This window comes from Pelophylax lessonae (assembly GCF_965119305.1).
Source record: "Pelophylax lessonae genome assembly, chromosome: 4".
Taxonomy (NCBI): domain Eukaryota; kingdom Metazoa; phylum Chordata; class Amphibia; order Anura; family Ranidae; genus Pelophylax; species Pelophylax lessonae.
This window is the reverse complement of record NC_138771.1, coordinates 345,051,877-345,075,830: the sequence shown is the minus strand read 5'-3', so window position 1 is coordinate 345,075,830 and position 23,954 is coordinate 345,051,877. Positions and strand designations below refer to the sequence as shown.

Genomic DNA, 23,954 nt, shown 5'->3' with positions numbered 1-23,954 from the left:
CCAACCCGGGGATGTGCACAGCAGAAAGAGCTGGGACAAACTTCTCCGCCCAATCCAAAATCTTAGCCACCTCCTGGGCTTCCAAGACACTCTTGATGCCCCCTTGATGATTGATGTACGCCATGGCCGTGGCATTGTCCGATTGAATCCGGTCCGGGCAACCTTGCAGACAAGCCGTCCAATGACTCAGGCAAAAGTTTATCGCTTTGAGCTCCAAGATATTTATCGGCAGCTTGGATTCTTCCACTGTCCAGGACCCCTGGATGCAGAGTTTCCCCAGCACTCCTCCCTAGCTTGACAGGCTGGTGTCCGTGGTAACCACCGTCCAATACAACGGCAGGAAGGACGTGCCTTGGCGAAGTGCTGACGAGTGAAGCCACCACAAAACAACAGCCTGTGTTGCGACTCAACGTTTCCAAGGATTTTGGATCCTTGTTCAAATTTACGAGACTCTCCTTTTGTAAGGGTCTCGTGTGGAACTGAGCAAACGGAAACCGCCTCGAAGGTTGATACCATCAGACCTAAGGCCCGCATGCAAGTCCGCAGAGAGGCCAGATTGCTTGCTAACAACCACCGGATCGCCCCCTACAATTTTTGCAACTTGTCTAGGGGGAGAAAGACCCTCGCTAGAGTCAGGCCCAGATAATCTAGTCTCATTGAAGGTGTCAGGGCAGATTTTTTGAAATTGATGTTCCAACTGTACTCTTGCAGTGTTTGGACAGTGACAGTCAAATCATCCAACAGGGCTGATTGAGAGTCCGCCCTCAATAGGAGATTGTCCAGGTACCCCAGTACTGAAATCCGCCGTTGGCGCAGCAATGCCAACACCGGAGCCAGCACCTTGGTGAAGACCCTGCAAATTGATAATGCTCCTCTCCTATAGCAAAGCGGAGAAAACCCTGGTGTCCAGCATAGATAGGGATGTGTAGATATGTGTCCTTGATATCTATGGAGGCCAAAAAGTCTAGGGACGCCACTACCGTGTGAATGGACCTCATTTGAAACCTCTGTACCAGCACAAAGCGGTTCAAAGCCTTGAAGTCCAGGATTGGACGCACTTAGCCTTCCTTCCTGGCCACAGTAAACCGGTTTGAATTAAACCCTTGAAAACATTTGAGAGGGAACCGGCACAATCACCCTTCGCGACAGCAGATCTTGTACCGCCTTTCGGAGATCCCTTAAACTGTCTGGAGATAGGCACACAATGGACGGGAAGAACTTGTCCGAGGGTCGAGACCGGAATTCAACCTTGCACCCCGATCGGATCAGTTTGTGAACCAATTTGTCCCGAAACAAGGAAGTCCATGGTTCCAGAAAGAAGCAAAGACGACCCCCCCCCCCCAGAATCGGGTGAGGGCGCCCCTTCATGCAGACGAGGATTGGTCTACAGATCCAGATTGGCCTGTCTTCGGTTTGCTTGACCACGTCTTCTTGGAACTCCCAGAAGACCTGAATGGCATTCCTTTGTCTTGTGACCCAGAGGTTTGAAAAAGCCGCCTATGAGCAGTAAAAGGCCCCCGCCTAGCATGTGGTGCCTTGCCCTTAGAGGATTGAGGGAGAAGAGTACTCTTACCACCCGTAAGGCCTTTGATCAACTCATCCAGGGAGGATCCAAACAACCTCTCCCCCATAAAGGGAAGGTCAGAAAGAGCTTTTTTGGAAGCCTGGTCTGAAGACCAGCTTTTTAGCCACACCATGAGTGCAATAGCAATCCCCACCATGGACACTCTGGCTACCAGTGAAGTCGCATCCAATGACCCATCGCGTATATACAGAAGGGCTTAGCCATTTGATCAAAGAGCTCAATCAGCCCCATTTCCAAGACACCTTTCACTAACTTCACCCATTCAGTGACGGTCTGCGACACCAGGGCGGTCACAAAAATTGGTTTCAATATGGAGCCCACTATCACATGTAAAAGGTGGGACAGAGACCCAATCCGTGTATCAACCGTGTTCGTAAAGGCCGGGGATTCTTCCACCGGGACCACAGTAGACATATTGAGTCTAGAAACAGGATGATCCACCTTTGGAGTGGAAACCTTATCTGCAAAGGTATATTGGCGTTTAAAACGCTTGGGCACCACTAACATGTGCTTAATGAGCCCCCCACTGTTCGTTGACAATATTGTCAAAAAGTTCCGGACAGGGGAACACTTTACCCGATTTCTGGGATTTGCAGGTGCCAAAGACCCCTGCGGTCCTGACACTGTAGACTCATCTGCCATTTTTAAAGTTTCTCGCGCTGAAACTATAAGTGCTTCCACCAACGCGCTTTCCCGCACAAAGGCTGAGGAGGACAGATCCTCTTCGCCATCAGAATGTGAGGACACAGAGCCACCAGGGTGGGGTGCATCTGCCTCTGAATAGGCTAGTGTTAAAAAGTAACTAAATCCACTAAACTTTTGACACTAGGCTTTCCAAAACTGCTAGAGCGGACAGGGGCTGTGACCCAGAAGGTTTCGCAGTCGCACTGAGGGGGTGTGTAGGTTGAATTTTGTCCTGGGACTCCATGTTCACTAATTTTACACAGGTGTAGTGTCACTTTAAAAAAAAAAAATTGCAAAAATACAATCGCAGCGCTGCACTGGCAGTACAGCAAGTCCCAGCCTAACACAGTCTGTTAGCAGTGTGTGAGAGGAAAAACACAAGAGACCTAAAAAAAAAAAATTTAATCCAAACCGATCAGGAGGCTTGCAGGAATGATCTGTACAGCAGAGAGAAACTATCTGACACAGGAAGTGAAAGCACCTGGGTCATGCGTAGAGTGTCTGATGCCTTGCCTTTGCTGTCCAGCACCGTGGACCACGAGAAAATGGCCGCCCCATGCATTCCTATGGGGAAGATTTAGAGAATGGCTACCCATACGTTACAAAGAGGGATTCTGACATTACTGCAGGGCAAGTCTACAGAAAAATCGCAGCCCCCACTGCGCACCATGCAGTCTCCAGAACCCCCAGGAGGGGACCCCATCAGAAAAAATGTCCTCCCCCCCGCAGAACCGCCTCAGCGGCGGCAATATATCCACCCCCCAAAGGTAGGAACCTGTAATGGGAGAGGGGGGGGGGGGAACAGCTGAAGGGGGGGCCTGGTATGTCCGAGAGGCCAGGGGAACTGAGGGACACCCAAGGGTCTGACTATTCCATGGAGGGGGCCTACATCCACCCCGAGACCGCTAGAGAAATGGGGGGGGGGGGGGGACTCTTGCTCACCATACCACGGATCAAGCTGGCGACACTCAGAGCAGACTGCCTCCCACCCGGGATGGGGGTGCTGCCAGCCAAGGGGTACTCTGCGACTCAGGACATTCCAGGTAATTTGCATCCCAGCGATACGGTCCACTCTTGGGCTCATCCCCATCGGGGGCCTCTGTCGTGGCGAGGCCTAGTGCTGGACTATAACTTGCTGGCCAGGCTGGAATAGGCTAGAATATCCAGTTTGAAACCCAGCCGGCTGTTGCTTGTAGTTATCCAGGAACTCTACTTAAAGAAGAAGTATAAAAAAAGGTTCCCAAAAATAACAGCTAATACCGATGTCCCAGCAGGGAACTATGTCCTACTCCTAAACTAGGCAAAAACAAACTGAGGGCTGTAGCAGAGTGTGTGGGGTTATGCCTGCAGGGACAGCCTCATGGGTGTGGTGAAAGCTTTTTCCTGCCTAGTGTCCTATTCCTGATGGGAGGAGCATAACCCAATGGCTAAGAAGATATGAAGCTGCGTCTGTCAATGAACGATAGAGAAAAGGGCTTAGCACAGAGGACCTGTCTCAGCTCCTGTCTGAATGAGCCCTTAGGTCAGTGATGGCGAACCTTGGCATCTCAGATGTTTTGGAACTGAATTTCTCATGATGCGCAACTACACTTCAGAGTGCAGGAGCATCGTGGGAAACATAGTTCCAAAACATTTGGAGTGCCAAGGTTTGCCATTACTGGGGAATAAAAGCAAGAGTAGCCAGAATATGGAGCAGTTGTGCATTGAAACCAATCAGCTCATAGCTTTCATGTCTAAAGCTTAACTGAACATTAGAAGATAGAAACTGATTGGTTGCAATGCATAATCCATAACCACTCCAGATTCTGTCTGCTCAAGTTTTGATAAATTCCCCTCACTGTGTTTTACATTTCATACTCCTGACTACTGCATTCTAAGTACATTACATTCTCCGTTAAGGTTGGCTGTGCATAGAAAAGCATATGTAATAGAGCAGTTATATTTGAATAGGAGTGCGCTGAGGTCTGTACATGTCTGTCACACACTCGTTGTGGCACAGTCATTAAAGCACATGTCCCACAAAGCCCCTCCCACTGTTGATGCAATCTGACCACACCCAAATTATTTTTTTGAGGTGTGGGGGGAGTAGGTGAAAAAAAAAAAATGACACGCCCTGGGTGCCAGATATGCTAGCTACGCCACTGATCACCGACGTTAGAAATGTTTTATTTCTGCTACAAAACTGTCCAACAACTGCATGAGTAATTTTGTTATAAGAAAAAAATAAAAATAAGGTCTGTCAATTAAATCCTGAGAGATGTAGCTCAGTTGCTGTTTGATTGACTTTTTGCAGCATTTGGAGCCAACAACAGCATTGTCCGCTCCAGTAGCTATTGATATTACCCAAGGCAGAAAATGATTATCGTGGCACACCAGCAACTTGTAGCTGCATAGATCAGCACTGCAGTCTGATAAAGCAGCAACCAAGTATCCAACTACAAATCACCAGAGAAATTAGGCGGAGAGATTAAAGCTCACCACACAAGTTACAATCTGATTGCACACTTTACTTTTTATCTACCAACAAGTATGTAGTACAAGGATCTGCCAGTTTGGATAAAAATTGATTGGATAGATTAGGTAGGTTCTCATTTTACATAATTTCGGTATATCTAAAGATGATTATATGAAGATTTAAAATTGTAAATCTTATGGTGACTCTTAGGCCTAGTTCACAGCTGAGCGACACTCCCATGTCACATTTAAACAATTTATATATATATATATATATATATATATATATATATATATATATGTATATGTATTGTTTTAGCTGCACCATTTATTTTAATGGGCCTCCCTCCACTCCAAAAATGCACTAAAGAAGCTCATATACCAAAAATTTGGTACCGAGCCAAGCGCATTTTGCGCTGGGTATTTTCACACTGCAAAACATGCGACAGCTACCCATATTTAGTGTGCCAATAAAAAGGGTTACTAAACCCAGGACCCTGCATTTACTAGATCTGGTCTCCCACAGAACATGAAAATGCAATCATTTTAGTAAATATAAAAAGCTAAATACCTGTTCTCATAAGCAGTATATAGCAGTCTTGTGACTTTCATCAGTGTTTGGTTAAAGCTTGTGGGAGGAGTTTTCATTCTCCCCTGATCCTCTGTCTGGACAGTGCTGATTGGCCCTGTGCTGATCACATGCACTCTCCCAAGAAAAAAAAAAACTCTCTAGCAATACACACCAAATTGAGCATGTTCAGCCTGACTGCTAATGCTCTGTTCTGTCAAGAGATGGGTTGGAGTCAGTTAAAGTAGAGGATAATCAGAGAAGACAGGATCAAACACCCTTTATACACTTTATAATGCAGAGGATTAACCCCTTAGGTTCCACAGTGAGTATAAGAAGCATGCTTTACTACATATACAGACTGATTTTACTGTTGTGGGTTTAGTAACAATTTACAAAATAACAGCACTGCAACCGCATTGCACTGATGTGAACAAGGCCTGCTACAAAGTTGCAAATGTGACATGGTCCTTATTGATCGGATTATATACATCAAGCTGATCTCCTTATTTAAAATTATACATTGCCTTTAGGATCACATGCACTACCTTCCTTTCTTTTTAGAAAACCACCACCTTGCTTCAGGTGTCATCCAAGGACACCATTTACTTGCTGAACTAAGATGCCAGATCCGTAGGTGGTCACCAAAACTAGAATTCAAACATGCCAATCTATGTTAATTTCCATTGCAGAATGGGGAGAGGAGTAGTTTACAGAAGATATACAACATTGTTTTCTGCTTATAATTTAGCTCACAGTAAGTGACAAGGACGTTGGATAGTACACGCTATTTGTTTTTTTTTTTTCGGTTCAGCCCAGTGGGTTGAACGAAAAAAAGCCTGTCAGTTCCAGTCAGAGCTGCTGGACTAACTATGCAAAGTTAGTACAGCAATTTCCCCCACTGAGCTGTGTTTTCCGAGAGGGAGACGGCCCCCTCGCCACTGGCTGAGAGCGCTGATCAGGAGTCAGTTGGCAGCTGGTTTTCAAGCATGAACGTCTGACAGAAGTCAGCCAAATGTTCATCTCCTGCCAGGCAGGCCAGCATATATACGGGCAGAATATTGGCAGGTTTTTTTTTTTGAACCTGCAAATGTCTCCCGACATTCGACCCGTGTGCGCCGTGTGTAAAGCAAGGTCTTAAAGACATGGATAAGCGAACCTGGGGTTGAGGAACTTGACTGACCTCAACAGAGTCTTGACCAACTCAATAGCACACCTTTGGGATGAATTAGAGTGCAGACTGTGAGCCAGGCCTTCTCTCAAACATCAGTGCCTAACCTCTTCAAAATTTGCTTCTGGAAGAATAGTCAAACATTCCCATAGACACACTCCTAAACCTTGTGGGCAGCCTTCCCAGAAGAGTTAAAGCTGCAAAGGGTGGGCCAACTCAATATTGAACCCTACGGACTTGGACTGGGATGCCATTAAAAGTTCATGTGCTTGTAAAGGCCTCCCAATACTTTTGGTAATATTTTGTATATATAGTATCTCACAAAAGTGAGTTACTCCCCTCACATTTTTGTAAATATTTTATTATATCTTTTCATGTGACAACACTGAAGAAATTACACTTTGCTACAATGTAAATGTAAAGTAGTGAGTGTACAGCTTGTATAACAGTGTACATTTGCTGTCCCCCTCAAAATAACAACACACAGCCATAAATGTCTAAACCTCTGGCAACAAAAGTGAGTACACCCCTAAGTCAAAATGTCCAAACTGGGCCTCAAGTGTCAACATTTTGTGTGGCCACCATTATTTTCCAGCACTGCCCTAACCCTCTTGGCCATGGAGTTCACCAGAACTTCACAGGTTGCCACTGGAGTCCTCTTCCACTTCTCCATGAAGAGCTGGTGGATGTTGGAGACCTTGCGCTCCTCCACCTTCCATTTTAGGATGCCCCACAGATGCTCAATAGGGTTTAGGTCTGGAGACATGTTTGACCAGTCTATCACCTTTACCCTCAGCTTCTTTAGCAAGGCAGTGGTCGTCTTGGAGGTGTGTTTGGGGTTATGTTGGAATACTGCCCTGCAGCCCAGTCTCCGAAGGGAGGGGATCATGCTCTGCTTCAGTATGTCACAGTGCATGTTGGCATTCACGGTTCCCTCAATGAACTGTAGCTCCCCAGTGTCAGCAGCACTCATGCAGCCCCAGACAATGACACCCCCACCACCATGCTTGACTGTAGGCAAGACACACTTGTCTTTGTACTCCTCACCCGTTTGCCGCAACACACGCTTGGCACATCTGAACCAAATAAGTTTATCTTGGTCTCATGAGACCACAGGACATGGTTCCAGTAATCCATGTTCTTAGTCGGCCTGTCTTCAGCAAACTGTTTGCGGGCTTTCTTGTGCATCATCTTTAGAAGAGGCTTCCTTCTGGGATGATAGCCATGCAGAGCAATCTGATGCAGTGTATGGTCTGAGCATTGACAGGCTGACCCCCATCCCTTCAACCTCTGCAGCAATGCTGGCAGCACTCATATATCCATTTCCCAAAGACCACCTCTGGATATGATGCTGCGCATGTGCAATCAACTTCTTTGGTCGACCATGGCGAGGCCTGTTTTAAGTGGAACCTGTCCTGTTAAACCACTATATGGTCTTGGCCACTGTGCTGCAGCTCAGTTTCAGGGTCTTGGAAATCTTCCTATAGCCTAGGCCATCTTTATATAGAGCAACAATTCTTTTTTTCAGATCCTCAGAGAGTTCTTTGCCATGAGGTGCCATGTTGAACTTCCAGTGACCAGTATGAGAGAGTGAGAGCGATAACACCAAATTTAACACACCTGCTCCCCATTCACACCTGAGACCTTGTAACACTAACAAGTCACATGACACAGGGGAGGGAAAATGGCTAATTGGGCCCAATTTGGACAGTTACACTTAGGGGTGTACTCACTTTTGTTGCCAGCGGTTTAGACCTTAATGGCTGTGTGTTGAGTTATTTTGAGGGGACAGCAACATTACACTGTTATACAAGTTGTACACTTACTACTTTACATCATAGCAAAGTGTCATTTCTCCAGTGATGTCACATGAAAAGATATAATAAAATATTTACAAAAATGTGAGGGGTGTACTCACTTTTGTTAGATACTGTGTATATATATATATATTATATATACACACACACACATACATATATACACACGCAACTGACCTATCACTGCCTGGGTTTTTATGGACAACAAGTTCTGTAAATGGGGTCTTGGTGCCAGAATCTATGGTGCTGGTCAGCTACAAGTGGGAGACTATTGATACTACAGTGAGGATGATGGTGTGACTTGCTTATGAGCTAAACTTCCACAGAATGTCCAGGTTAACATCTTCCATTAAACACAAAATGGTAAAGAAAATACTGTAACAATCTAACTTCCATAATAAACCAATTAATAAACAAAGACAGGCTTTATTAAAAGATCCGGTTTTATTTTAAATATTTGAGAAACTAAACAACAGAGTTAATACATAGGATGGAGAACACTGAATGCTTTAGGGTATAACTTTGAGGTCTACCAGTACATTCTCTTGTACCTTTTCTGGAACCTAATGGTGGTTCTAATTTAAATGCATCACACAAGGTTGTTAAAGGATCCACCCATCCATACTCAATATTGTAACCATGCATTGATTGGGTGGACTAACATTCCTTAGCTTCCAATATCTTTCTTACACTCTAGCTGCAAGATCTTTTTTTTTTTTTTTTTTTTTAAAGAGTTTCAGGTTCCCCCTCTCCCAGTCTCACACCATCTACTGAATTTTTCAGAGCATAAAATGAAAGTCTGACATGGAAGAGGAGACTCTTGATACCAGTTACAGTGCAGACTTTGAGCTGACAAAATATCTCCAGAGTGTCTGAAAAATATGAGAATCTAGTTTGTGATTTAATCTACTGGCACATAGAGAGACTCTCAAACACATTTTGTTGAGCAGGTTTAGTGAAAGACCAGGCAAAAAATATATTTTCTTAACTATGGTAACGTATCTCTGTATTAACAATATTTTGCCAATCCCCTTTCCATTTATTCAACCACATACACCAAGGTATCTCCAATGTCCGTCTTTAGACCATTATCTGCTATGTGCACTCTCTTCTCTTTAAGGTCAATGTGGAAGGCAGCATGTGGGGAGATGACAATTTTACCAGCTTCTTCTTTTCCCAGTACTGGAACACGACGAGGACCAAGCACTGGGTCATCATACCTCATAAGCTTCACCTTTGCAACATCTACAAAGAAATAGAGTTAGAAAACATATTTATTTAAATCCATGCAACAACATAGCAAAAATTTCACCAAAACTGTTCACCCCTAAAGAAATAGTAACTTGCATGGTACACACTCATTCAGTCATTGAAGGATTGTGTTACATACATTTTATATAAAATCACTGATTCAGACAACCACCTATCCTTCAGCACCTGGCTTTCAACAGCCAAGCTGTTAAAGCCAGCGACTGCAAAGCAGGTTGGAAAATTGGCCCTTGGGCCAATAGATCTTCTCTGAGAGGAAGTCTTCAAGGGGCATCAGCGACCAGCTGTACCAGATCCGCCTACCAAGATCGGGGAGGCTAGTCTGGAGCCACTAGGATGACCAGATCCCTTCTGCCTCGATCCTTCACAGGAAACTTTGGCAGAGGTTTTAGTGGGGGAAAGGCGTATATCAGAGGATACTGACCCCCCAAGGAGCCACCAGTGCATCTGTGGCGTCGGTCAGAGGATACCGAGACCTTGCCACAATTCTCTTGATCTTCATGTTGAGACGAGAGGCCAACAGATCCATCTTGGGAGTTCCCCACCGGAGACACAGCTGCACCTTAGAATTCTGGCTACCTTCTGAGCAGCCCAGATACTACTTGTGCCCCCTTTTTGATTGACATACGCCACGGCCGAGGCATTGTCCGATTGAATCCTTACCAGGCATCCCTAAAGGCAATTTGTCCAATGAACCAGAAAATCTTATCGCCCGAAGATCCAGTATATTGAACAGTAATCTAGACTCCCCCAGAGTCCAGACCTGTTGAGCACATACGTGCCCAAAACGCCACCCCACTTGGACAGGCTGGCAACCTAGGGGACCACCATCCAGTACAGGTGAAGAAAGGGTTTTCCCTGTCAAAGCGCCGGAGAGTGAAGCCACCATATCAGGGACCCTCTCGTATCCTGGCTCAACAGATCAGATTGTCTAGAGACTCTGGATTCTTGTCACACTTGGCAAGAATCTCTTTGCAGAGGTCTTGAGTGGAACTGTGCAAACAAAAACACCTCAAAAAGGTAGACACCATCAGGCACTGCACCCACATGCAAGTCCTGAAAGGTGACCGACCGCTGGACAACAGGAGCCGAATCGCATCCTGCAGCTTTTGGAGTTTTTTTTGCCCTTGAAGAAATACCCTGGCTGAGTGAGACCCAGATAGTTCAACTTGGTGTACGGAACTAGAGCAGATTTCTGGAAGTTCGATTTCCAACCAAACTGCTGAAGAGTCCGCACAGTAATATCTAGGTTGTCCTTTAGAGCAGGGCTTGACAAATTTTCCTGAAATCTAGGAGCCAGCTAAAAAAGTTAGGAGCCAGTTTTTTTTTGTTTTTTTTTTAAAAACAACCAACCAAGCTTTATTTCCAAAAAAATAACATACTAAATTTACACATAAAGACGACTAGAACCCCACTCTCCTCTATAGCGCAATCAGATGGAAACAGACTGTCTTCTGTTTCCATCTGATGCCATCTGATCCGATCCACGGGATGGATAGAAAATAGAACCACCATCCGTCTTTTTTTGGCAGACAGGATCAGATGGCGGCAGATTACTGCTCCATAGAGGAGACTGAAGGGTCCGATCAGGTCTGCCTGAAAAACTGACAGGCGGACCTGATCAGACAGCCGGTGAGAAAGGGGCCTTCGGCTGTGGCATGGCGATGAGGAAAAAAAATAAATTATATATTATTATATAATACACATACATATTATATATATATTTTTTTTTTTTTTATAATTGAAAAAAAAATATAGAAAAATACATTTTTTTTTTATAATTAAAAAAAAGAAAAATATTTTTTTTAATAATAAAAAAAAAAGAAAATTTTTTTTTTTTTTTTTAATAATTTAAAAAAAATTAATAATAATAATAATAACCACACTCCCTGTCCACGTACCTTTTAAGCAAAGGTAAGTGGACAGGGAGATGAAGCCTGCAAAAACTTCCCTCTCATCTCCTCTTGGGGAAGGAGATAGACAGGCATTGAGGACAGGCAGGGGAAACAGCCATTAGTTACTGCTTGTCAAACTCCCGGCCACCACAAGAGGGAGCCAGTTCCCCGTTCTTTTACTAAAGAAGGCCAAAAAGCCACAGCCTCAATTATCGGATGGTGTGGTAGTCCATGCACTCGTTGAGTGGTTGGGGGGGGGGGGCGCAAAAAGGACAGGACATCTCTTGCAGTGCACCCCAGGCGCCAGGTCGCTAATTCTAGTCGCCAATACGACCTGGCGCCCGGGGTTTGTCGAGCCCTGCTTTAGAGCACTCAGAGACTCTGCTTGCAGAATATCGTCCAGATACCCAGTACCGCAATTCCCCTCTGCCGCTACAATGCCAACACTGGGCCAACAGTTTTGTGAATACCCGAGGAGCTGAGGCGAGACCAATGGGTAATGCCATGAGTTGATAATGCTCCTCGCTCACAGCAAAGCAGAGGAAACGCTGATGACCGACATATATTGGAATATGAAGGTAAGCGTCCTTTGATGTGGGGATGCCACTACTGCATGAATGGACTCCATTCGGAACCTCTGTACCCGCACAAAGCAATTCAAAGCCTTGAGGTCCAGTATTGCACGTGCCTTCCTTCCTTGGAACCGTAAACAGGTTGGACTAGAAACCTTGAAAAATGTTCCAATTTTGGAACCGGAACAATCACCCATTGTAGTAGACAGTCTTGCACTGCCCCGAAGAGACCCTGCACGCGGTCTGAGGACAAACGCAGGTTGAAAAGAAAGAACCTCACTGGAGGATAAGACCAAAGCTCGATCTTGTAGCCGGACCGAATCAGCTAGTAGACCCCCCCTTGTCTTGAATCACGGGAGGTCCACGGGTCCGGTAAGAAGTGAAGATGTCCCCCATCCTCAGACAGGGTGAGGGCGCACCTTCAGGCAGAAGATGGCTTGTCTGCCGGTCTGAAAGAACCTGCTCTCGGTTTACCAGACCAGGTCCTCTTGGAACTTCTGGAGGAGGCCCTGACAGACTTCGATCCTTTATCTTGAGATCCTGAGGGATGAAAAAGGTTGTATATGAGCAGAGAAAACAGGGCCCACGTCTGCGATGAGACTCCTTGCCCCTGGCAGGCTGTCAAAGAAGAGTACTCTTCCACCTTGTAAGACTCTTGATGATATCATTCAGGAAAGATCCAAACAGGCGATCCCCCTCAAAGGAGAGAACAGATAAGACCTTCTTAGAAGACTGGCCCACAGCCCACTCCGTTAAAGTCTGGAACACCAATGCTATGGTGAACACCGGCCTAAGGACCGAACCGGCCACACTAAACATGTGGCGGACCAAAGTCTCTGCTCTCCTGTCAAAGGGGTCCTTAAAAGCCGGAGAATCCTCCACCGGAATTAGAGTGGATTTATTCAGCTGGAAATCCACTTTTTTTTTTTAACAGGGACTCTTCAAAGGGATACCGTCTAGCGAAACGCTTAGGCACCGACATACTGCGTTTTGGTCACTGACTCGTGACAATTTTGTAGGGAATACCTTTGCCGCTTTTGGGGAGCTGCGGGTACCAAAGGGGACCGGCACTTCCGACGCAGCACCATCCACCATTTTGAATGTTGCCCACATCGAGACAATCAGTGCTCCACCAGCACCGTTTCATGTGCGGCTGCAGTAGAGCACTCGAAGTGCGTGGACGCAGAACCAACAGGGTCCCTACATACTAAGCTCACCCCAAAACATAACAATCAGGGGAGACTGCCGACTGCGATCCCACAAGGGGACTCCGGCCAAGGGTCCACAGATGGACCACCTATGAGACCCCACAAAAGACAAGGGGGTCACCCAAAGAGCCCACCATAGAGGACATAATAGAATATAGCCCCCTTTAAAGGTGGGCCACCCACTGTGACGCACAGGCAGAGTACCCCCGCTCACACAACAATGGCAGCAAGACTGACACTAAAAATTAAGCACCCCCACAGCTCCACCCGGCTCAAGGGAGGTGCCAAGCTGACCATATGGCCCAGCAGGCCGTGGCCCAAATTTCTGTGGGGCCCAGCCGCAAAAAGCACAGCTCTTCAGTCCGGCAGATGCCCAAGGAGGGAGCTGGGGGCTTCAGCTAGACCACTGAGTCCGCCCCCCAATAGCGGCGCCCAAGTTGCACCGCAGCCTAAATGTTGAGGGCGCCAAGACGCGGACCCCAGGGGATCCGACCACCCAGGGCAGCAGAGGGGAAGGCGGATGCCCACACCGGAGGCAGTGGCTTCAGCCATTCTCACAGGGGCCGCCTCACATAGGTTCCGGAGAGTAGGCTGCCGAAAGACCCACAGTGACAGTTTAGAGGGGATGGGGGGGGGGGGGGGGAGAGGAACCCTGGAATCCAACCGTCTCAGGGAGGGGCCCACGTCCACCCCAAAAGACCACCAGGGGAAGGGGGGGACACTACTTACCACACCATGGAACCGGGTGGGCACCACTCTGGGCAGACCACCGCTCCATCAGAATGGGGGTGCTGAGGGTCAAGAGGCATGCTGCGACTAAGGCCGGGACCGGGTCGTATGCACCCTTGCGATATGTTTAACTCGCAGGCCAGCCCTCGTCCAGTAGGGCTATGTCGTCACCGCCGACCTAACGTGGAGCTGAGGCCTGCACGCTTGCTGGCAGGACTGGGGAGACCTTAAGAATCTAGAATATCCAGTCCGTCGCCCAGTCCAACAGTTGATTGTAGTTCTCACAGGAACAGAAAATATTAAAAATTAAAATAAAAAAATTCAATCTAAAAAAGGAAAAAATTCTGGACCAGAGATTCCAGCAAAGAACTAGGTCCTTACTCCTGACTAGGCAGAAAAAAAACTGAATACCTATAGCAGAGTGTGGGAGTATATCCCCTGGGACTGCCCCATAGGCGTGGTAAAGCTTTTTCCTGCCTAGTGTCCTACTCCTATAGGGGGCAGCATAATCCAATGATTAAGAAGATTAAATGACTGAAAGAGAAAAAAGGGGAGAGGCAGGGCAACATAGCATTAACTTAACGGTAAAGATCCAGTTTGGTTTACTGTTCCTAAATAGTGTAAATCCTAAATAGTGCAAAAAAATATATAAGGGCTTGTTTCCCATACCCTTCTTTATGGCAGCATAGTGTTTTCTCCAAAACTACAGCTGCCCTTTAAGTCTCTCTGACTTTGCTTTTTTTCCTTGCATAGGATCAATTTTAGATGCTTTACTGAAATTCTTTTTGGCATGTTACAAATGCACGTCATTAAATCCCATGAAAAAGTATCTATTGCTGCAGGAGGGTTACAATGTAATTGTGAGCCAGTCTATCTTAAACTTAAAAAAAATTCTAATAATGTGCAGAGAATTAAACACATTCTGTATGATCTTTGCAAATTACCAGGCCCCATATTAAGCACTACACAGAGCTTCCCCAGGATCTCAGGGGTGTTTGGTCATTATGCATGGTAATAAGATGGTTACGGAAAGTCGTTGTCTTCTGCCTTTGCAATTCTGATCATAAAAACTGTATTCCACTCAGGCTGTAATAATTGCTCATTAAATCCATCCTTACTGCTAGTGATTTGTAGAGATCCTTTGAGACTAATAAAGAACACTCTTCCCAGCTCATCACTCTACTGCCCCCTTTCTGTCTGGAAGTTACCTTTGATCCCCCGATCAGTCTTCATTAGGCGCCTTATTACTGAGTCTCTGCTGTCTCCCTGCCGGATCTCAATCTTCATGGAAAAGTGGCCATTTGAGGGCTGTGGATTCACTAGATATACAGGCACTCCAGGCTACAAAACATAACGAGCATCTTATGCGTTTTGTACACAGTACAATAATAAAAACACAGAGATAGCAAGTGATACCAGTATGCAGCAATAAAAGTGTTTTTTGCTTTGATACATTACCCAATACAAAGAAATACAATACAGTGATAACTCCTTAAATAGTGCTTATTTCCAAATATACAATATATACAAAATGATATATCAAACTAAAGCCAGGTGTTCAGTACTGTAATTCAAATACTAATCCCTTGATTTATAGCAAGCACGCTCTTGCTTGCAAGTTACCACAAGGGTCACACAAAGATCTTACGCAAATATTGACTGCCGTGACAAGGTCCCGAGGGGTCAGGTCGCTGCAGTAGAATTGTCACAGCTGATCCCATCATAGCAGGGATCTGCATGTGCTCGATGAGAATGCTGGGGGGGGGGGGGGGGGGCTACCCAAATCAATCTGTAACCAGCCTGTCACCCAGCACTGTAGTTGATTGAAGAGAAAAAAAAATCTATCAACTGGAAAAGAAAAATTCTGAAAGCAAGAAGAAAAATCCTAGGCCCTAACTCCTAAGCAAAAAATGTAGCTGTCTGTTGCAGAAGGGAGTATGGCCACCAACAGGGGACCACTCCTAGGGCGTTTTTTTATTTTGGTTGCACCATGCGTTTTGGCAACATCAAACCAATTCATCATGAAGATCTGGCTTCAATGAATGAAAAAAAATCGGACTTTTCCAATATAGACACTGTGTACTGCTAGGCGAATCACAGACACCCCCCGTGTGACAGGGCTTGGGCCTCTTGATTGGCTGCTTGGCCACTAAACACTACAATGTAGGAAGTCAAGAGGGAGCATGCATGTTTGCACTATGCCTAAAAGTAGATGGCTGATGCCTTGCAGGTCTCCTGCAAACCTGTCAGTGTATCTGCTTGCTCATACCTCATACAAGGAAACCAATATATTCTGACAGGAAGAGCTCACAGTGCCATGGTAGTTCATTGAAAACAAGTTGACAGCCGCAAAGGATGTCAGGACTTGTAATTCATTCATACACAGAGCTCTGTGTATAAATGATGCGGCCATGTGGGCTGAGCCCCGCACTGCCGCGCTGTTTTTAAAAATTGACAGCTAGTCTTTTTCCCTGTACTGCTGCCATGGGGAATGAGCAGCAGGTGGTGGCTGCAGTGGGAACATGTTACATGTTCCACCCTAAAAACATGTGGAGCATATAACATGTTCCCAATGGTGAACTTTTCCTTTAAATATTCCACGGTGGAAGACGGTGTGCACAAGAGCACAGGAGAACCAGCACTAGGGTCAGGATCCTGGTAAACACCTGAGGTGTAGATGATTGGATGAAAGGCAGGGCCACGAACTGGTAGTGTAGGGCAGTCACAGCAAAATGTAGTAGACATTGGTGCATTAGAAGATGGGGACATGCAAGTACACATCATTGATGTCCACAGAATCCAGAGAGTCTCCCTGTTTGAAGTATGGCAATGACAGATTTGGTGAATTTAATGCAGTTTCAGAGCTTGAATAAAGACATTCAAAGCTTTGGGATCCAAAATGAGGCATATACCCCCTTACCACACCACTCAGCCACAGGAATTGGAGCAATGATACTTTGGTTCAGAAGAACCAAGATTGCTCAATGAAGATCTGCTAAATCTGTGAGGTGACACAAGACGGTTGGAGGTAAGAAACCAAGAAAGGGACATTCAGCAAAACTTCAGTTTGCAACCCTGGGATATCACCTCCTGGACCCAAGCGTCAGAGACACAAGTTGTCCAAGTGTCTGCAAAGTTTACCAACATCCCCACACTCTGCAAAATGGATGTGAACATTTATGAAAAATAAAGCTTGTCTGTGGATTTGGCAGCCTGCAAGTACAAGACCTTGCAGGCAGACTGGGCCCAGGCTTGGAAGGTCTCGACGAAGTCAAGAAAGTGGAGAAACAAAAATGTCCTTAACAGTCAGATAGTACCATCAAGAGTTGGTATGAGGAGACGTCTCTCAAAAGGCTATGTAAATAAAACGTTTTTTCGCACATGTACTGACAAAAGACCCACTCAAGAGATTAGGAGGGATGCTTCGAGCAGTATGTTGCAAAATGGTCCAGTTTCTGTGACATAAAAAATGAGCCAAAAATAAATAATTTTAGAACTTTTTCCACTTTTAAATGTGACCTATAAACTGTACAACTCAATTGAAAAACAAACTAAAATAATGTGGTTGAAGAAGTATGCACACCCTCTTTTAACTGGGAAAGTAGCTGTGTTCAGAATTAGGCAATTACATTCAAACTCATGTTAAATAGGAGTCAGTACACACCTATCATTTAAAGTGCCTCTGATTAACCCCCAAAGAAAGTTCAGCTGTTCTAGTAGGTCTTTCCTGACATTTTCTTAGTCGTATCCTACAGCAAAAGCCATGGTCTGCAGAGGGCTTCTGAAGCATCAAAGGAATTTACTTGTTAAACGGTATCAGTCAGGAGAAGGGTTCAAAAGAATTTCCAAGGCATTAGATATACCATGGAACACAGTGAAGATATTCACCATCAAGTGGAGAAAATATGGCACAACAGTGACCTTACCAAGAACTGGACATCCCTCAAAAATTGATGAAAAGACGGGAAGAAAACTGGTCAGGGAGTCTGTCAAGAAGCCTACAGCAACATTAAACAAGCTGCAGGAATATCTGGCAAGTACTGGCTGCGTGGTACATGTGACAACCGTCTCCTGTATTCTTCATATGTCTGGGCTATGGGGAAGAGTGGCAAGACCGAAACCTTTTCTTACCAAGAAAAACATCCAAGCCTGGGTAAATTGCAAAAACACATCCTAAATCTCCCAGAAGCGTGTGGGAAAATTATGTTTTTGTCTGATGAAACCAAGATTAGACTTTTTGGCCATAATTCCAAAAGATATGTTTGGTGCAAAAACAACACTGCACATCAGTAAAAAGAAAACCATACCTACAGTGAAGCATGGTGGTGGCAGCATCATGCTATGGGGCTGTTTTTCTTCAGCTGGAACAGGGGTCTTAGTCAAGTTAGAGGGAATTGTGAACAATTCCAAATACCAGGCAGGTAATTGGCACAAAACCTTCAGGCTTCTGCTAGAAAGCTGAACATAAGGAGGAACTTCATCTTTCAGCGTGACAACCACCCAAAGCATACATCCAAATCAACAAAGGAATGGCTTCACCAGAAGAAGATTAAAGTTTTGGAATAGCCCAGCCAGAGCCAAGACCTGAATCAGATTGAGGATCTGTGTAAAGATCTGAAGAGGGCTGTACACAGGAGATGCCCTAACAATCTGACAGATTTGGAGTGTTTTTGCAAAGAAGAGTGGGCAAATATTGCCAAGTCAAGATGTGTCATGCTGATGGACTCCTCCCCAAAAAGACTGAGTGCTGTAATAAAATCAAAAGGTGCTTCAACAAAGTATTAGTTTAAGGGTGTGCACACTTATGCAACCATATTATTTTACTTCTTATTTTTACTTGCCTTCACCCAAAAGATTTCAGTTTGTTGTTTGAGTTGTACAGTTTATATAAGTGACATTAAAAGGTGGAAAAAGTTCTGAAATTATTTATCTTTGTTTCAGTTTTTTACATCACAGAAACCTGACATTTTAGCAGAGGTGTGTAGACTTCTTATAGCCACTGTAGTATGATTTTGAGTAAAGGGATATTCTATAAAGCAATCCTGATCTAGAATGATGAAGGGTGTGTAGACATTTTATCCACTGTTTAACCTCAAACATGTTTAAAACACATTTAAATATGATCTTGGTCGCCGAAATGGAAGAGCTCATCCATGTAACACATGACACTCCCACTAAGTACCACAAAAAATGGGTGTGCTGGACCCATTATACGACCACAGCAGAATTCTCCAGTCTATGTAGTTCATGAACTTGGATTCTACTGTCTTTCCTCTGCCCTGGTGTTACTAAGTATACTTATTTCCTTGCCTCAGGATTTACGACTTGCTTGTTTTGCTTGGGCCTCGCGTTGCTTCTCACACCCCGATTGCCTACCCACATTTATGTACGCTGGCATCATCTCAGACAATGCGGGGTATGTTTCCATATCTATCCCCCCCCCTTTTTTTTTTCTCTTTCTCTTCCCTTTCTTTCTTCTCCCCCCCCCCCCCCCCCTTCACTCTTTCTCCCTTTCTTTCTTTCTCGTCTAGTCTCTTCTCCTGCTTCCACTTTATAACTTCCTGGTACTCATCCCCCCTCCCCCTGGCCTTATTGGGTGCTACCTTGCGGTTTGGCTGGTCCAAACTGCACACACCTCTACACCACCCAGGATACCTCGCCCGGGTCCCCTTACCACGCTGACAACTCTCCCTTCCTGTGCCTGGGCCTCTAATGCCCGGTGTATGGGTTCCTCCCCCGCCTTGCCCCACTCGGATAGTATGTTCCCCCTACAGATTCTCAAAATCCCACAGTACCTATACTCCCCTTCTATTGCCTGGGTCTCACACAGATCTAACTCCTTAGACCACGGGTCTTGCCCCTGTTTAAGGTACCTTTTACGTTCAAAACTAACCCACATGAGCAATACGATCCGGATTGACCTTTCTGAGTAGTTGCTTGGATTGTATTATCTCTTTTTGGATACTTGTTAATTCTGATCCTTAATATGCTGGTTTAGTTGTCTTTTGTTACGATGCTTTATTTTTCTCGTTTAACAGTTCATGCCTGTGCTTCCATATGCGTTCTTTGTTTTTTGTATTGCATCTTTTACTCTCAATAAAAACTGTTTTGGAAAAAAAAAATATGATCTTGATCAGTGGTCTCCACTGCATGACTGATGCTGTTGACCCCTGCTCCCTGGGGGTGAGCACTCCATCCCACAACCACCCTCCCTAGCTTTCCCTCAACCCCCCCCCCCTCTTTTTCTTTTTAATTCTCCTCTCTCTCTCCCTTCCTTTATATTTATTTAAAAAAAAAAATACATAAAAAACATGGTGTGCTCAGACTTGTGTTATTTACCCCGCTTTAGACAACGTGGTAGAAATTTGGGGATATCAATAAGTTTGCCTTCAGCATAACCTGAATGAAGGGTTCTATACATTTATGTACAATTGTTTTGTTTTTCTTATTGCATTTAGTGCTTGCTTCGGTTTTTCGCAATACAGTACGAAGTTTTGGTTGTGCTTCATACGCTTGACACCCGTCCTTCCCCTGGGCATCCACCCGGTGTTGGGAGGGATCCTTTAATGGGCCTGAACTAAAAAAAAAAAAAGGAGGGCTTAGACACCTGTCTATGCAATGCCTCCCAGGTTGATGGACACACGCTTTTTGGTCAGCATTATTTTTATTTATTTTTATCCTGGTAGATACAAAACCTCCCGCCCCCCCCCCCCCTTTCACATATATTTACTTTTGTGACCCGATTTGACCTTGCACTACTGGGGTAATCCCATGCACTGGTGTCACTGCCTCCCCAAGTTGCATTTTATACTTTATAACAAATGCACTTAGTTTCACATGTGGATTGTCATTTAAGTCAGCTGTGCAGGTCACTTTCACCACTCCAAATTGTACCATGTGGTTGCTTTTTGCCATTCAATCATCATTTTAATATTTTCTTACTGGTTTTTTTTTTACCTATCATTTTTTATTTTATTTTTAATTCATTGTGCACATCACCACCCATTTACACTCTTTTTTTTTCTAGCCACCATTCTGGCAGGTCATCTTGGACAGCTCTGTTTGCCCGTTTTTTTCATTTGTCCTGTTTTGTGCTGCTGGCCCATTTTGGATCCTTTACCCACAGCTCCCGGGGCAGACGTCTCTGGTGGCTGTCGGTGCGATTTTGGCATGCAGCATCCTGCATCTTTGCGAGTATGGATCCCTTTGTTTGATTCCCACATTTCAACCTGATACATTTCCATGTTTATTACTAGGTTATATTTTTAACCATTTTACTTTAACTACCTCAATACTGGGCACTTAAACCCCCTTCCTTCCCAGACCAATTTTCGCTGTTGCAATTAGCGCTGTTGCATTTTGAATGACAATTGCGCGGTCATGCAACACTGCACCTAAACCAAATTTGTGTCATTTTTTCCCCACAAATAGAGCTTTCTTTTGGTTGTATTTGATCACTGCCAGGTTTTTTCTTTTTTGGTGCACAAATAAAAAAAGACCGAAAAGTTTGAAAAAAAAAAAAAAAAAGTTTTTTGTTTAGGTTATAAAATTTTGTGAATAGATACGTTTTTTCCTGCACTGATGACGCCGCACTGACAGGCACTGATGAGGAGACACTGATGGGGTGGCACTGATATGCAGCACTGATGGGCACTGATAGATAGCACTGATATGCAGCATTGGTGGGCACTGATAGGCAGCGCTGATGGGCACTGATAGGCGACACTGATGGGCACTGATAGGCGACACTGATAGGCAGCACTGGTGGGCAATAATGGGCACTGGTGGGTGGCACTGATAGATGGCAATAACCGGCACTGGTGGGCAGCACTGATATATGGCATTGGTGGGCAGCACTGATAGGAGGGCACCACTAGCAGGCTGTTTTCCATCCCTGGTGGCCATGGTGGGCATCCCTGGTGGTCATGGGTGGGCATCCCTGGTGGCTCTAGTGGCACCCCCCCCTCCCCCCCAGGGCTGCACTGGTAATCAATGTTCTGATTACCAGCACAGACCCCCCCCTGTGATCAGTGAGTACTTAGAAATACTCACTGATCCCCCCCGGCTGCAGTATTGACCCTCTTCTTCTCACTGACAGGATTTGTCAATCTGTCAGGAGGAGAAGAGATCGAAGCCGTTACAACGGCTGTATTTACATTGCATGACGGCTGTGATTGGACACAGCCGTCATGTGATCAGGAGGGCCAATCACAGGGCCCTCCTGCCGCATCTTGTTGCTCTGTGTCCTAGGGACACCGGCACATCGAGATCGCGCCGCTGCGCGTGCCCGCCGCGGCGCGATCTTTCTCCTTCTGAAGGAGGTTTCCGGAACGTCCGATCAGAAGGACGAGACTCCCGTATATGTACATTGGCCCGGGTGGGAGGTGGTTAATGATTAGGTCTATGCATCAACCCCTGCAGAGTGAGACTGAACTCACGAAACGCGTCGGGTCACCATAGATGCATTGACACATTTACTATGGACTATTTGATTACTGTAGTCCATGGACTTGTGTCTTTTTTTTTTAACCTAACTATGTGTGTACGCATGTAATGGATTTGTTTACTTGGGACAACTGTTTGGCATTATGACACCTTTTCCCAGTTTTATTGCTGCCATATACTCAATAAACTTGTACTAGGTTTTTATTACTGGTTGAGTAGTGCTTCATCTAAAGTCCCAATTGGCCAAAACTCTGCAATTGTACATACGCTTGACACTGGTTGATTGTTAACAGAAGTTGCCTTTTCACTGTACCTGTGACACATCTTTAAGTAAAAATTAAAAAAAAAAAAAAAAAAATTAATAAATATGATCTAGTATATTCCCTTTAACCAGACTCGGAGGCCTAATGTAGAATACACAAGCAGCATAAAAAGCCCAAACAGCTGTGGCTAATAACTTCATTAGGGTCTTACAATAACTGTGCAAAGAAGAAAACCCACAACAGTGCCCATGCCACATAAATTCTGAAAACTAGGTAAAGGAAAACGTCAATACTCATAGATGCAATCTCTTGAAAGCCACTCTAATGAAATTTATATGAGAAAACAGGGTATAACAAAATTAACAAAGACAAGCCTGCAAGCCGCCAAATTAAGCACAGTAGTTTATGGTAACCTTTATGATGAGTCCCTCTTTTACACACCTCTGTTCTGAAGACAGAATATGGTTTCCCTGGGCAACACTCTTCTCTAATTTTATCATCTGCTTCCGAAGCAAATTTCACTTCAATCTGGTCCAGCTGGGAAAAATAAAAGGCATGAACAAATCATGTACAGGTCTTTCCAAATGACTAATCAGTTAGAACTAGAGAGAACAATTGTGGTTAATGAAGTGACAGAAGATATATATTTGGAGGCTGAAACGTTTTGGTGCAATGTAAAAAAAAAAAAAAAAAAAAATGGTTTTTCTTTTCTTTTTTTTTAATAAATTATGAAAAACGCAGTGCTAGAGTATTCATACAATCCTGGATTTGAATAATAGGATTTTTGTACTCACCATAAAATCTTTATCTTGGAGTCAATTAAAAGGACACAAAGGGGTTGATTCATTAAAGGCAAATAGACTGTGCACTTTGCAAGTTGCTCCAGAGCTTAGTAAATGACGTAAAGTTTCACTTTGCAAAGAAAACGCAATAAAAAAAAAAAAAAACAGCATTTTTGCTTGCACGTGATTGGATGGTGGAAGTCAACAGAGCTTCTGCTCATTTATGAAGCTCTGGAGCAACTGCTCTTACAGAATGCAACCGCACTTTACAAAGTGCACAGTCTATTTGCCTTTGGTAAACAAAGTCTTTTAACATTTGTGTAATGCTGCAGTCTACAGGAGAACTGAACACTGGCAAACAACATAGAAACATAGAATGTGTCGGCAGATAAGAACCATTTGGCCCATCTAGTCTGCCCAATATATCTGAATCCTATGAATAGTCCCTGGCCCTATCTTATATGAAGGATAGCCTTATGCCTATCCCATGCATGCTTAAACTCCTTCACTGT

General features: G+C 44.7%; 1 protein-coding gene across 1 annotated transcript in view; it reads right to left on the bottom strand.

Moving 5' to 3' along the window:
* Positions 1–9,030: 9,030 nt before the first annotated feature.
* LARS1 (leucyl-tRNA synthetase 1) overlaps positions 9,031–23,954 on the bottom strand; it is a 103,938-nt gene continuing 89,014 nt past the window's right edge. Inside the window, exons 30-32 of the mRNA XM_082254243.1 lie at positions 23,102–23,197; positions 15,161–15,293; positions 9,031–9,524 (exon numbers count right to left, since the gene is read on the bottom strand). Of these exons, the coding sequence (XP_082110369.1) occupies positions 9,319–9,524; positions 15,161–15,293; positions 23,102–23,197 (435 nt within the window). The 3' untranslated portion in view covers positions 9,031–9,318. The remainder of the gene's footprint in view (positions 9,525–15,160; positions 15,294–23,101; positions 23,198–23,954) is intronic.